The 12,963-nt window shown below is 44.4% G+C and overlaps 1 protein-coding gene across 1 annotated transcript; it reads left to right on the top strand.

The window, feature by feature from the left end:
• The first annotated feature begins 3,295 nt into the window (after positions 1 to 3,295).
• On the top strand, positions 3,296 to 12,425 carry MTERF2 (mitochondrial transcription termination factor 2). The gene is made up of 2 exons (XM_036759585.1): positions 3,296 to 3,382; positions 10,707 to 12,425. Exon 2 carries the CDS (start codon positions 10,734 to 10,736, stop codon positions 11,922 to 11,924), a length of 1,191 nt encoding a protein of 396 aa, XP_036615480.1. The 5' UTR covers positions 3,296 to 3,382; positions 10,707 to 10,733; the 3' UTR covers positions 11,925 to 12,425.
• The last annotated feature ends 538 nt before the right edge of the window (positions 12,426 to 12,963 follow it).

Here is a 12,963-nt window from a genome sequence, read left to right as displayed (position 1 = left end):
CGCCTGTTTGTGTGTCGTTGTTTTGGAGGGTCTGGGAGAGGTGCGGCAGGGTGGTGACCAATGAGAGCAAAGGCAGAGAAAGGCCCCCACGGACACTAGCTCCATTGCCTTGTCCTCACTCGCACCTGGTGTGCCCATAGTACATCTCACCCGGGAGCATTAGCATTTGAACAGCTGGTCATTTTATGGTCAGTGCCTTTCTTTTTCGTAGCTGTTCTGATTCCCCCTTCTCTGATTTACTGGAAGTGGTCGGAGCTTGCTCCAGGAGCCGGGGGAAATGGGTTGAGTGAACAGGGGCTTTTTCCAGCTTGGGGGCCTCTATGTTACCCCTCAAGGGGCTATTTCAGACCTTCCTGTTGCCAAACCCTTTCAGCGAATGACTGAAGGTCCTCGTTCCCCAGAGGATGGAGGACATTCACCTTGAACTCCATTAACTCTCCTGCAAAGTTCAGAACCTCTCTGGGTTCACCTGCCATCTCTACATACTCTCTTCTCAGAAAACGAACATCACTCTTCTCTTTGCCAGGCAAAGCTGAGCCCTGGGCACCATTCCTTCCTATCTCCTTCATTCAGGAGCTTGCTGCAGCAGCCTTTCCCTCACTGCTAGCTTTCCCCCTCCCTATTTCCTGGCTGCTTCCCTGCAGTTTACAGACGTGTTCTGGTTTCCCTTTGACACCCATTCCAGCTCTGCCCTTTACAGTGTGTCCCAATGTGCTGGGGGAAAAAAGTGCAGGTCTGATCACTAAACCATGCTCTGGTCTTTAAGAGTGGCAGATTGTAGTGAGGCAGATGTCACTCTGCTTTGAAAAGGTCTGGAGAGGCAGGTATTTCAAACTGCCTGCCAATGAGATTGAGGTTGATTTCCTGCAGAATTCTAAAATACTCATTAAAGGAACAATTTACAAGCACTCACAAGGGGAGAGGATATTCACCATAAACAGACGTGTGTTAATTAAGAAAGGGTCATGCCAACCTCAACTCAACTCATTTCATTTTTTTGAAAGACTTAAAGAGGAAGGAAAGGGAATAAGCATTTCTGTGGCACCTATAACGGGTAAGGCACTGTGCTAAGCAGGCATCTCATTGGTTCTTCACAACAACCCTGAGAGGTTCATGCTATTATTTTCCCCATTTCACAAATGAGAAAACTGAGACAAATAGAAGTTATGGGACTTGCCCAGGGTCACACAGCTCGTATCTGAGGCTGAATTTGTATTCAGGTCTTCCTGACTCCAGGCCCAGGGCTCTATCCACTATGCCCCCACTTCCAAAAGGAAATTCAATGAGTACAGTGTTCAGCGAGGTATTTAACAGATCCTCTCAGAATCTCCTTGTCAACAAGATGGAGAGGCATGGATGGCGAGTAGTTCACCGAGGATTCAGAATGATCGCCCTGCCCCCGGGAGTGCTGATCAACAGCAGCTTGGAGAGAGTATCAGATGACAAAAAACTGGGAAGGACAGCTAATAGGTTGGATAAAAAAAAACTGGAAAGAGTTACACAGGATGGAACAGGGCAGGAAAAACACAGAAAAGACCCAAACAAATCTACAAAAATGGAATGTCATTGACTGGGAGTTTCCCTGTCAAGTGAAGTCTTCAAGTGGCATCTGGATGACTTCTTCAAAGGTGACCTTATCAATGAGGTTCATGATCTCCCTCTGCCTCTGTCCCTTCCCCTCCTGCTCCTCCACCCCTCTTTCTCGGTCCTCTGTCTCTCAATGGGTGGTGATAGATAGACTTTGGACAAGTCATTTAACCTCTAGGTCTCAGTTTCTTCATCTATAAAATAGGGGTGATAATTGCACCTACTTCCCAAGGCGGTTGTGAAAGCTGCTGTTTGTATTTATTTTGCTAGACTTGAGAAAATATAGTTGTACCTCACTTTACCCAGTAGGTGAGTTCCTAAAGAATTCTGGGAGGTTAATTTAGAAAAAAATATTTTGTGGTCACAAACCTGGCCGCAGCTCCTGCCGGTTAGCTCGGCTTTTCCCTGTCCCTTCAAATTGTTAATGACCCATAAACAAAAATTTAGGAACCAAGGGCCTCGCCTTTTTGAAGGATCCCTGTGATACTTAATAATAGCAAATATGCATAGTACCTATCAGGCGCTGTGCTAAGCACTTTTCACAAATACATCTCATTTGATCCTGGAAGCAATTCTTTGAGGTAGATGCTATTATTATCCCTACTTTACAGCTGGGGAAACCGAGGCAAACAGGTTAAGTGACTTGCCTAGGGTCCTACCTGTATTGCAGTGAGACACACTCTCCATCACCAGAGAAATAACCCACAGCTACCCAAGACCCAGAGAGTTCTTGGCACCCAGATCCTTGTTGGCGATCATCAAATGGCTCAACCTCCAAAATGAATGTGGCCTTATTAATGGAAATATCATTCAAGAAGACCCGTGACCCTCGGCCACTGCACCCTAAGGACCATTGTGGAAAGTCCCTCCAGGTCCCGGGGGAAGCAGACGTATAACTGTAGCGCAGCACCCCTTCTCTCTGAGCCTGGAAAAGCAGAATGGCTGAGAATTAAAGCCCCTTGGAGAAGTGTGGGACCGCTAGGAGGATCCTCTGAGAGGTCTCCATCCACACGATGGCACCCCAAGACCACACATGGGGCACAGTCGTCACACTGCCCTAACCCCTTCGTCCCCAGAGAGCAGGAACCGTTTCTGTGATTTTTGTAGCTGTCCCTGGTCCTTACTTGATTAATTGATCGTTTGACTACAACCAACGGAGATCAGCAACTCCTACGATTTACAGTCTTAGGAGAGTTGCCCAGGCACAGAGAGTTTTAATGACTTGACCCCAGGGTCATGATGCCAATAAGTGTCAAGGGCAGGACTTGAACCCGCGGCTTTCTGACTGTGGCTGTCTGATTTTGGCGGTCTGCTGAGCTTAGCAATCCTTTAGTTTGTGGATTGCATGAAATGTGATTGGTACAGTCCAGTCCCTCTTTTCTCCGAGGCGCCCACCCCTCTTGAAAAGTGTTTGGAACAGTCTATAAAAGACGTGGTCTGTTTCCCGCCCCGAAATACCCAAGCGAGGCTACGATAGGCTGAGATGAGGCTATACTCGTCTATGATAGGCTCAGGCCAGGCTATGTTCAGCTACGTAATAGGCTGGGCTAAGGCGGAGGCTACATTGAGTTGTGATAGGGTCGCAAGGCTGGGAAGAGCCGGTCTGAGTTATGATAGGCTGAGGTGAAGCAATACTGACTGGGCTGTGATAGGCTGAGCCGAGGCTACGGTGAGCCATGATTGGCTCAGGCGGGACCTTGGCGGAGGTAAAGGTCAGCTTGCCGGAAGAAAGGAGTCAGGCTCGGCTGCCCGGGCTCGGAGTGCTGTGTCTTCTCTGGTTTGGCCTCCCCGGCAGGTGAGGAACTCGGGCAGCGCCAGCTCTAACTCACTGACTGCTCTGGCTCACGCGGCGTGGGGCGGGGTGGTCCCGTCCCCCCCATCCCGCAAAACTGGGGGCCTCCAGCCCCGACCCCTGCCCTGGCCGGAGGTCCCCCGCCCATCCCCCTCCTCTGGGTTCTGTCGCTGACGCCCCCGTTCTAGTCATTTTCTCTCCCCCCCGCCCCCGGCCCTGCCGCACGTGGAGGGGATCGTTGTAGCTCCCCTTCCACGCCGCCCTCCAGATCGCCACCTTTGTCATCATCTCCCCTGCCCATCAGCCCCCTCAATCTCTTCCTTCCCCCTCTCTTCCGGATCTCCATGCAGCTGGAACATCCGCCCGAGGTAGCGATCTCGTAACTGCCCCATCTAATGGCCTCTTCTCAGCCTCCATCCTCGCTGGCCTCTGCAAGGCCCACCCCTTCTTTAACAGTCTCTCCTCTTCTCCCACTTCTCAGGGTCTTCATCCCGCCTACGCTCACCATGGACGCCCATAAGCCTCCCCCGGGCCCTCTTCCCCCTAAACACTGTTGGGCTTGTCGATCTCATGTAGTGGACAGAGCGCCAGGCCTGGAGTTAGAATGTGATCTAGTGTCTGAGTGTGCGTGACCCTGGGCGAGTGTCGCTTCATGCGGCCGCCTCGGTTCCTCATCTGTAAAATGGGTGATAACAGCACCCACCTCCCAGGGATGGTGTGAGGAACAAAGAAGAGAATCATAGCGCTGTACAGATGTTCTCCAGGCTTGCGTCTCCAGCTGCCTTCTGAACATTCCGTGCTGCATGTCCCATAAACTCATCAGCTTTCCCCCCAAACCCTGCTGCCCTCTAAATTTCCTCTTACTGTCCAGGGCCCCTCCACCCTCTCATTCCCCAGGCTCATAGCCTCGGCGCCATCCTGGACTCCTCACATCCCATCAGGCAGATGTTCCCATATTATCCGCCCCCTTCTCTCAGACAGAGCTCCCTCATCCCTGGTGCGGGCCCTCATTACCTCATGCCCAGACTGACCCGATGCAGGCTGCTCTCCTGTTTTAAGGCTCTCTCCACTCAGCTGTCAAACTGACCACTAAAGCATGGGCTGACCATGTCACCTCCCCACTCTCTCCTCCTTCAGTAAATCGCTGGGCTCCCTATTACCTCCAGCCATCAATTAATCAAATCCTCTGTTTGGCTTTTAAAGCCCCTCATGACCACGCCCATCTTATGGCTTTCCAGTCCTCTGACCCCTCACTGCCCCACCAGTCTGAGAGCCAGTTTACAGGCTTCCTTTGTCCTTGAACCAAACACTCCAGCGCCTAACCAGGGCATCCTCACTGGCTGTCCAGGCCAACCCCTTCATTTTACAGCTGAAGAAACTGAGGTTTGGGTTAAGTGTGACTTACCCAACCAAGGTCATAACCTCAGTAAATGTCAGACGGATGTGAGGACAAGTGGCGTTGTTTCAGTAAAAGCATTCTGTAAGAGGGTGTAGCTATGTAAGTTATTAAAATTTGTGGGGCAGAGGAACAGGTGAGAGACTGATGGAGGAGGTGCAGGAGGCAGCAGAGATCAGGAACACGGAGGGAGGGCTTCGCTTTGCAGAAGATGGTAAAGACAACAGGGACTTTGGGGGAACCCGAAAGGAAAGCCGAGAGCTCCCATAAGAAGGGGTCTGACCAGCCTTCTCAGGGAAGTAAGAAGCCAGGTCATAGGAGAGGGAACTGGGTATGCAGTGGGGGGGACCTCTTGGGAGAGAAGGAAGAGACCCACATGAGGGGAAATGGTGATTGTCCTATGGGTGTGACCACAGTCAGTATTCTACAGAGTAATTCTGGTGGTGATAATAGCTGATAATTCTGGAATAGGGCGCCTCAGCAGAGGGAGCAATCATGTTCAGTTACGCGGAGATGTGTCAACCCCCACACTGACTTCAGAGTCACTTTGTTCCTTGTATTCTCTCAGTCTACAGACACTAATAGTGTTACGATTGCAATATATGGAAGGACTGTGACTTTCCAGGAAAGTTGAGAACACTGGCTTCCTTTATAATTTCACGTGTGCTTTGCCCACGGTGGAGAACTCAGGAAGCCTTGTGGACAGGCTGGAAATCCTTTCCATAATGCAAAATGGCTACACCTCAGGAAGAGAAAGGCCTGTGGATCTGGAGACAAATCCAGACCCACAAGATCCAGAATCCCAAAGGGAGCATTAAACATTCCTCTTTCTGCTGGAGATTCTGAAAACATGAATGTTTCACTGCAGAAGGACCATTTAAAGTGATACCATTTGAAATATTTTAAGCACCAGATTCTGCCTCTTAGACAAGTAACACACATCTTTCATTCTGAACAACCAACAGAGCTTTATCCTTGTTCCTCATCTTCTTCTTTTAAGTTTTTTAAATTGTGCAGTTAACACCAAATAAAATGAGCCTTTACATATACAATGCAAAACACAGGAGATGATCATACATGAAACAGCCAGATTGCTTTTCCTTTTAAGTACATAATAAATTCAATACAACTTTCAAAGTTGTTTTACTTGTCTATATTTCCTTCTGGCCTTCCTTGTTTTCTTCTGTGCATTTAAAAAAAATGCTTTGTTGACTCTTTTTTTAATGGCAACCCTAACACTATCCTGTAACACCCTAATCTCTTCACCTTCCCATCTCCCTTCAAAAAAATATTTAAAGAAAAACAAATATACATAAATAGCAAGCAAAATGGATGACCATGCTGTGTCCAAAGAGTATGTCCCATTCTTGCACCTGGGTGCTTCACCTCTCTTTCAGCAGTCAAGTAGCAATATGGCGCCATTATACCCTCTTACCCTGGTCCATCCTGTTCACTTGTATCAGTTTATCCAAGTTTTCCCAAGTTTCTCTGAAACTATCTTTTATCATTTCTTACAGTGCAATAATATCCCATTATATTTATTTACCATGATTTGTTCAGCTAGGACCAACCCCTCTTATAATTTCTAACTTTCTGCTACTACATAAAAGCTGCTACAAAAATTTTTGTACATAAGAGTCTTCCTTTTTCTTTGCCCCTTTCTGGGGTATAGATGTACAATGGGTGTTTCTCAAGGGTCCATCTTAGGTTCTCTTCTTTATAACATACTCTTCCTTTCTGAGTTCATCTACCCCCATGGATTCAGTTATCACAAATGCATCTAAGTCTCCTCTCTCTTATATATCGCCCTCTCCCCAGATTTCCAGTACTGTATTTTCAAACCTATTGATATCGCTACCCAACAGAACCTTAAATAGAAAACCCCGCATCCTTCTGGTTACCCAGGCTCTCACTCCACAGATCCATCCAGATGCAAGTGGCCCCTTCCTCATCTCCACTTCTACTGCAGCCATGCTGGTTTTCCTGCCTCCATTCCCCACAGGGCTGCCAGAGTAATCCTATTATAATGTTATGGTCCTGTTACTCCACTACTCAAAAATCTTCGCTGGCTCCTCAGTGCCTGCTAGATCACATTTCACTTCCTGAGCCCGCCCTTCTGGTCTCTCCATGCTTGTGTGAGACCACTCCCCGTTTATCACCATTGTTTTCCAGCCAAAGCACCTCTAGTCATGCCATCCTGTAAGCCTGAAAAGAGACTCCTTTTCCCAGGTGCCCATTTCCTCACCCCTTCCCCACAGATGAAAATTATCTCTCCTCAGGCTTCTGGAAGGAAGGAAGGAAGGAGAGAAGGTCCAAGGTACTGTCACATTTTAGATTTCATCATGCTTGTTTGTGTGAGCCCCTCCCCTCCACCCCCATTACATTCTAAAGGTCTGGATGCTAGCCGAGCATCAGCTTTCTCATCTCTAAAATGGGGATCAAAGTAGTTGTGGTACATATCTTCCAGCCTTTTTTGAGTCAGAGCCTTGTAATGAAAATGCTAGTTCCTGTTATTCCTCCTTATACCATACCCCATCACCTACCCTAAGGGCTTTGCACCCCTTTGTTTAAACAGGATCAAACTAAGGTCCTTTTAATCACCTAGACAAAAGGAAGCTCCTCTTCTTGGTTCTACAGACAAAGCCAGGCAAAGCGATGCTGTAAAGCCATTTCAGTCCCTAAATCAGATGGGAAGTAGCAGGATTAAACGGCTGTATTATAAGAATTTAATCTCCCCTCTCTGGACCTGTTATAATAGGGGGGAGAAATTCACACCATTCATAAAATTGTCTTCAGACTTTCTTTCCATGCAAGTTGAGGGGTTAGGGGGACAACTCTGATATGAAGGATTAATAACTTTATGGAGTTTGTTTTTTAATGAGAGCAATGGAAGCTCAACATCTTCAACAGGAGACCAACCAGTCAGTAAGCTGTAGTCAGGGATGCTGAGGACAAACTGCTTGCTGTTTGTTCTCCTTACTCAAAAACGGTTTGGTCTAGGCCCTAAGTTCCTTATAAAACAGCATTTTCATATATTATATACTTCAGCAAAGGGGGACTATAAAAATCTTTGTAATCTTTGCAGGGAGCACCCACTGAGCTCCCTGCCCCCAGCCCCACTTCGTGAGCTGGGCACAGGCACAGGTCCATAGTATGAATATCAGTCTGGCTTTGAGGGTCTCTGCCTTGTCCCTTGTCATTTCATGTCACTGGAATATTCAGCCTTGAGTTCATTCTTCCTCTACCTCACAAGAGGCAGCAAGTGCCAATTCTGCCCAGGCAGAGGGGAAGAAGATGTGGTGTAGAGCACGGGGGAATGAGCTTCTAGTGCTGGAGAAGGGAAAGGAAACTAGAAAATCAGCTGGTGCTGATATCATTCCCCTACCCTCTGCAGTGGGGACTACTCTTGAGTGGGCACCAGGACTGGGCTCCTGCACTCCCCTACCCCCTCTCTCCCCAGCATGAGGAGGTAGAAGACAGACATGTGACTGAGAACATAAGAGAAACGATGAAAGACCAAAAGTGCAGGGAGACAGCTGAAGTTAAACCAAGTTCCCAGGCAAGTAAACCAATAGATTAATAAATCACAGAAGGGGGAAAAAATGCAGAGAGAGTCTCGTGGCACAATGAACAAATATTAGAGAAGAGAATGAAACAAAAGCAGAAGTGGAAGCAAATTTGGCAGAAAAGCAGCAAAAGATAACTTGAAAAGAACTGGGACACTAATGCACTGTTGGTGGAATTGTGAACTGATCCAACCATTCTGGAGAGCAATTTGGAACTATGCCCAAAGGGCTATAAAACTGCATATACTTTGACCCAGCAATTCCACTACTAGGTCTGTATCCCAAAGACATCAAAGATAAAAAGAATCTATATGTCCAATATACTTATAGCAGCGCTTTCTGTGGTGGTAAAGAAGTGGAAATTGAGGGCATATGCCTGTCAACTGGGGAATGGTTGAATAAGCTGTGGTCTATGAATGTGATAGAATATTATTGTGTAAGAGGGATGGTTTCAGGAGAAACCTAGGGAAGACTTAGATGAACTGATACAAAGTGAAGTGAGCAGAACCAGGGTGACATTGTAACAGTAATATTGTAAGGATGCTCATTTGTGAAAGACTTAGCTCAGTATAGTGATGTAAGACATTCCAAAGGACTCATGAAAAAAGGCTATACACCTCCAGAGATACAGTATGGACTCAGAGTGCAGATGGAAGCAGATCTTTTTTCAGAACATGACTGGTGCAGAAATGTTTTGCATGACTTCATTTGTATAACAGATACTGTATTTCATGCCTTCTCAATGGGTGGGAGGAGTGGCAGAGGGAGGGAATTTGAAATGGAAAAATAAAATTCAATTAAAAAAACAGGAACAAGATTGCCAGCACATTCTTGCAACACCAAATGGCTAAATCCTGTCAGTGAGAGGAAGCTGTTTGTTACTAGAAATAGCAAAGGAAAAAAACAATCCAGCAGAGACCCCTCAACCAGTCTGCTGTGGTCTGAGATGAAAGTGCACTGGACGAGTCAGAGACTGGGGACAAGACAAGGTGAGGAAGGAAGGGCTGGAGCTGAGGATTTGATCCTTACCTTAATCACAGTTGAGGAAAGAAACCACCTCAGAATCAGCCAGAAGTGGGAAGGGCTCCATGTCACAGAAGAGCAAATAGTCACAAAGTGGTGCATAACATGATTTACAAGCTGTCACACAGCTTAGTGGAATTAAGTTTAAAAAAAAAAAGCAGACAAGCAGTAATTAACCATTAAGTTCTTTGTTTCCTGTGAATGTCTTAAGGCACCATCGAGCTCAGCCTCCTCTTCTACTGGTGGGGAGGCCCAGAGAAGTGACCAGTCAGTCACACATACAGTCTGGGACTAAAACCCAAGTCTCCCACTTCTTGGTCCAGTTCTTTCTACTATTAAAAGGCTGCCTCTGTTTTTAATTTTAATTTAAATTTACTTTATTCTGCAATAAATGTACTTTTCTATTTTAGACCGTGATTATGATTAAAAACACAGCAGCCTTCCTTTCATAGTTAGCCAGATGTACCAGGGTACCACCAATAACTTGGTGGCAACTTTCCCTAATTTCAAGCCAACTGCCTTGGAAGAAACAGTTTCTTAAAGATTGGCTCTTGCTGGTCTTATTTTTTGTGACAATTATATTTCTGAAATGAAAATTTCCTTAATTAGTAAGGAAATAAAGAGGAAATTGGCATCTGTTAACAAGGAAACATCCCCTTCCTGTATAATTCTGATTCAATATTCTCATTTTTACCAGCCTTAAATTAAAAAAGAAATTAGAAAGCATGTTTTAATTATGCATCTTATTGGACATTTCCCAGAATTGATTTAACTGGAATTTTATACTGGGTTGGTAATAGTGGCTATCTTCCTAAGGAATGCTAAAAATGTCTCTCAAATCTCCCACTGACCTATTGAATCAGCATTCACGTACCTTAATGACTTAAAATACCTGCTTTTGCATGACTACATTCGAGTTCATTTTAATTTTATATCTATGCAAATAAGCTACTGCTTTCTAAAGTATTGTGCACATCTTCTCAAAATGAAGCTTGCATGGCGCTGTACTGTATAACAGGCCACAGCTGCCAGGGTTCCCCTCTGGTGAACTTGGGCAAGGTCATTTAACTTCCCTGGAAGGCTCTGTCTCTAACAAGAAGATGATAATGTCAACAGTACCTATCTCTCAAGGGCTGTTTTGAGGAACAACTTTTGGTAGTGGAAGCACTGCTGAAATAGGAAACTGCTAATTAACTTTTGGCAGGCAATTGGACTAACCTGAATCAAAAATTTCATCGTGATTTCAGTTGGCTTGTTTTAAAATCAAACTATCTCCTACCTTAGAAGCACCTCAAATTGGAAAATATGTGGCATCATTGATCTTGTTTTCTCTTTCTTCCAGATTATTAAACACACTGCCAACTCGACCATGGTGGGAGGCATTGGCAAAGGGATGAGAGGCATGTTTAGGATGTTACTGTTGAGATCCCGGCCATGCTCACTGTGTTCTTATAAAAAGACTGAAGCATTCAAGTATGAACCTTTCTTAAAGTGCTTCACCTCTACACCTGACAAACAACAGCCCAAAGAGGAGAATAACATGACTGTGGGAAGCCTCTGCAGGTTATCAGTGGACATCAGGAAAATCCGAAGAGCAAAGGGATGGGGGCTTTTCAAGGAGGAAACTTATGTTGAAGAAATTGCCACTGTTTTGCAAAAACTAGGCACTCATGAAACTGCCATCGCTCACATCTTAGAACGCTGTCCAGAAGCTATCCTTTGTAGTCCAACGGCAGTTAATGCCCAGATAGACCTGTGGCAGTCTGTCTGCCGAAATAAAAACGAGTTAGTGACATTAATAGAACAGTTTCCAGAATCTTTCTTTATTGTTAAAAACCAGGAGAATCAAAAGCTTAATATCAAATTTTTCCAAGAACTGGGACTCAAGAATGTAGTCATTAGTAGGTTCTTGACAACTGCACCCAATATTTTTTGTAATTCTATGGAGAAGAATAAACAAACTGTCAAGATGTTACAGGAAAGTTACTTGAATTTAGGGGGCTCCCAAGCCAACATGAAAGTCTGGCTACTGAAACTGTTGAGTCAAGACCCATTTATTTTGTTAAATTCTTCCACTCCTATAAAAGAAACACTGGAATTTCTTCAGAAACAAGACTTCACAGACTTGGAAGTTCTCCAACTTTTGTCCAAACTCAAAGGATTTCTTTTTCAGCTCTCCCCTACTAGCGTACAAGAAAGCATCACTTTTGCTAAGAACACTTTTAAATGCACCGATCAGGACCTGAAGGAATTGATTTTAAAATGCCCTGCCCTTTTGTACTATACTGTCCCAGTTTTAGAAGAGAGAATTCAGGGTCTTTTGAAAGAAGGAGTTTCTTTATCTCAAATAAGAGAGACACCAATGGTACTTGAGTTAACACCACAAATTGTACAGTATAGAATTAGAAAACTAAATGCTTTGGGATATAACATAAGGAATGGAAATCTAGAAAACTTAAATGGAACCAAAAAAGAGTTTGAGTCCAACTTTGGTAAAATACAAGCGAAGAAAGAGAGACCATTATTTAATCCTGTAGCGCCTCTAAATGTTGAAGATTAACATAAGGTAATTAGGGTTCCTCTGAACTGTATAGAAGAGTAAATATGTGTAATGCCTGGGAACTGTGGATCCTCCCAACACACATTTTGTGGTCTTGGTCGAGCATGAGAGTCGTGGGCTGTTAATACATTAACGAGGTTCTCCACCGCATCATCTGCCATATTATGGACTTAATGATACATCATGCTTTTGTGATAATTGTGTATCATCGTGAATACATTTTGAGCTGTGTTTACATAAAAGTTTCTATACTATTCACCCAAGTGGCATGTTAGTTTTTTATTGTTTACTTTGGATAGCAATTAATCTAAGTTATAAGAGAATCCTTTGAGAGAAACTTGACAATGACCTCCCATTGATTTCAAGTTTAACTATATCTGTATTTATGTGGTTTGGTGCTATTAAAATCAGTGAAGAAATTAATGTTGGTAATCTGATATGATGATTCAAAATTGCATGTAATTTGAAGCTACTCAGCCAACTCGATGCCCTGTTTTCTTTGCTTTAAATACTGGATCAACTGAAACCAACTAATTCCAAGTTTCCTTTCTTAGCTGGGTGCCTTGCTTTTTAGATTCAATGATGTTTTGATTGTATTTGATGTGAGAATCCCAACTAATGCTTATGAATTGTATTACATTGTAAATATGACCCACTTTTAAAGAAACTCAATACGCCAAAAAACCCAACTGTATACAACCATTTTTAGGAAGAATATTTCCTCTTAAAAGAGGTCATGCAATTCCAATCAGGATGGATGGAAAATACTATCCACATCCAAAGAAAGAACTACGGAGTCTAAATGCAGGTCGAAGCGTATTATTTTCACTTTTTTTTTCTTGTGGTTTCCCCCTTTTGTTCTGATCTTTCATACAACTAATGTAGAAATATGATTAATAGGATTGTACATATATAACCTATATCAGATTGCTTGCTGTCTTGGGGAGGAGGGAAGGGAAAGAAGAGGAGAAGGGAGAATAATTTGGAACTCAAACTCTTATAAAAGTGAATGTTGAAAACTAAAATAAACAGGGGGAAA

This window comes from Trichosurus vulpecula, chromosome 5, assembly GCF_011100635.1.
Source record: "Trichosurus vulpecula isolate mTriVul1 chromosome 5, mTriVul1.pri, whole genome shotgun sequence".
NCBI classification, from domain to species: domain Eukaryota; kingdom Metazoa; phylum Chordata; class Mammalia; order Diprotodontia; family Phalangeridae; genus Trichosurus; species Trichosurus vulpecula.
The sequence above is the reverse complement of the archived record's forward strand: the minus strand, read 5'-3'. Positions and strand labels throughout refer to the sequence as shown.

What these genes read in the sequence shown, in the direction of transcription:
- MTERF2 (XM_036759585.1), top strand. Translation starts at nt 10,734, where the DNA reads ATGGTGGGAGGCATTGGCAAAGGGATGAGAGGCATGTTTAGGATGTTA.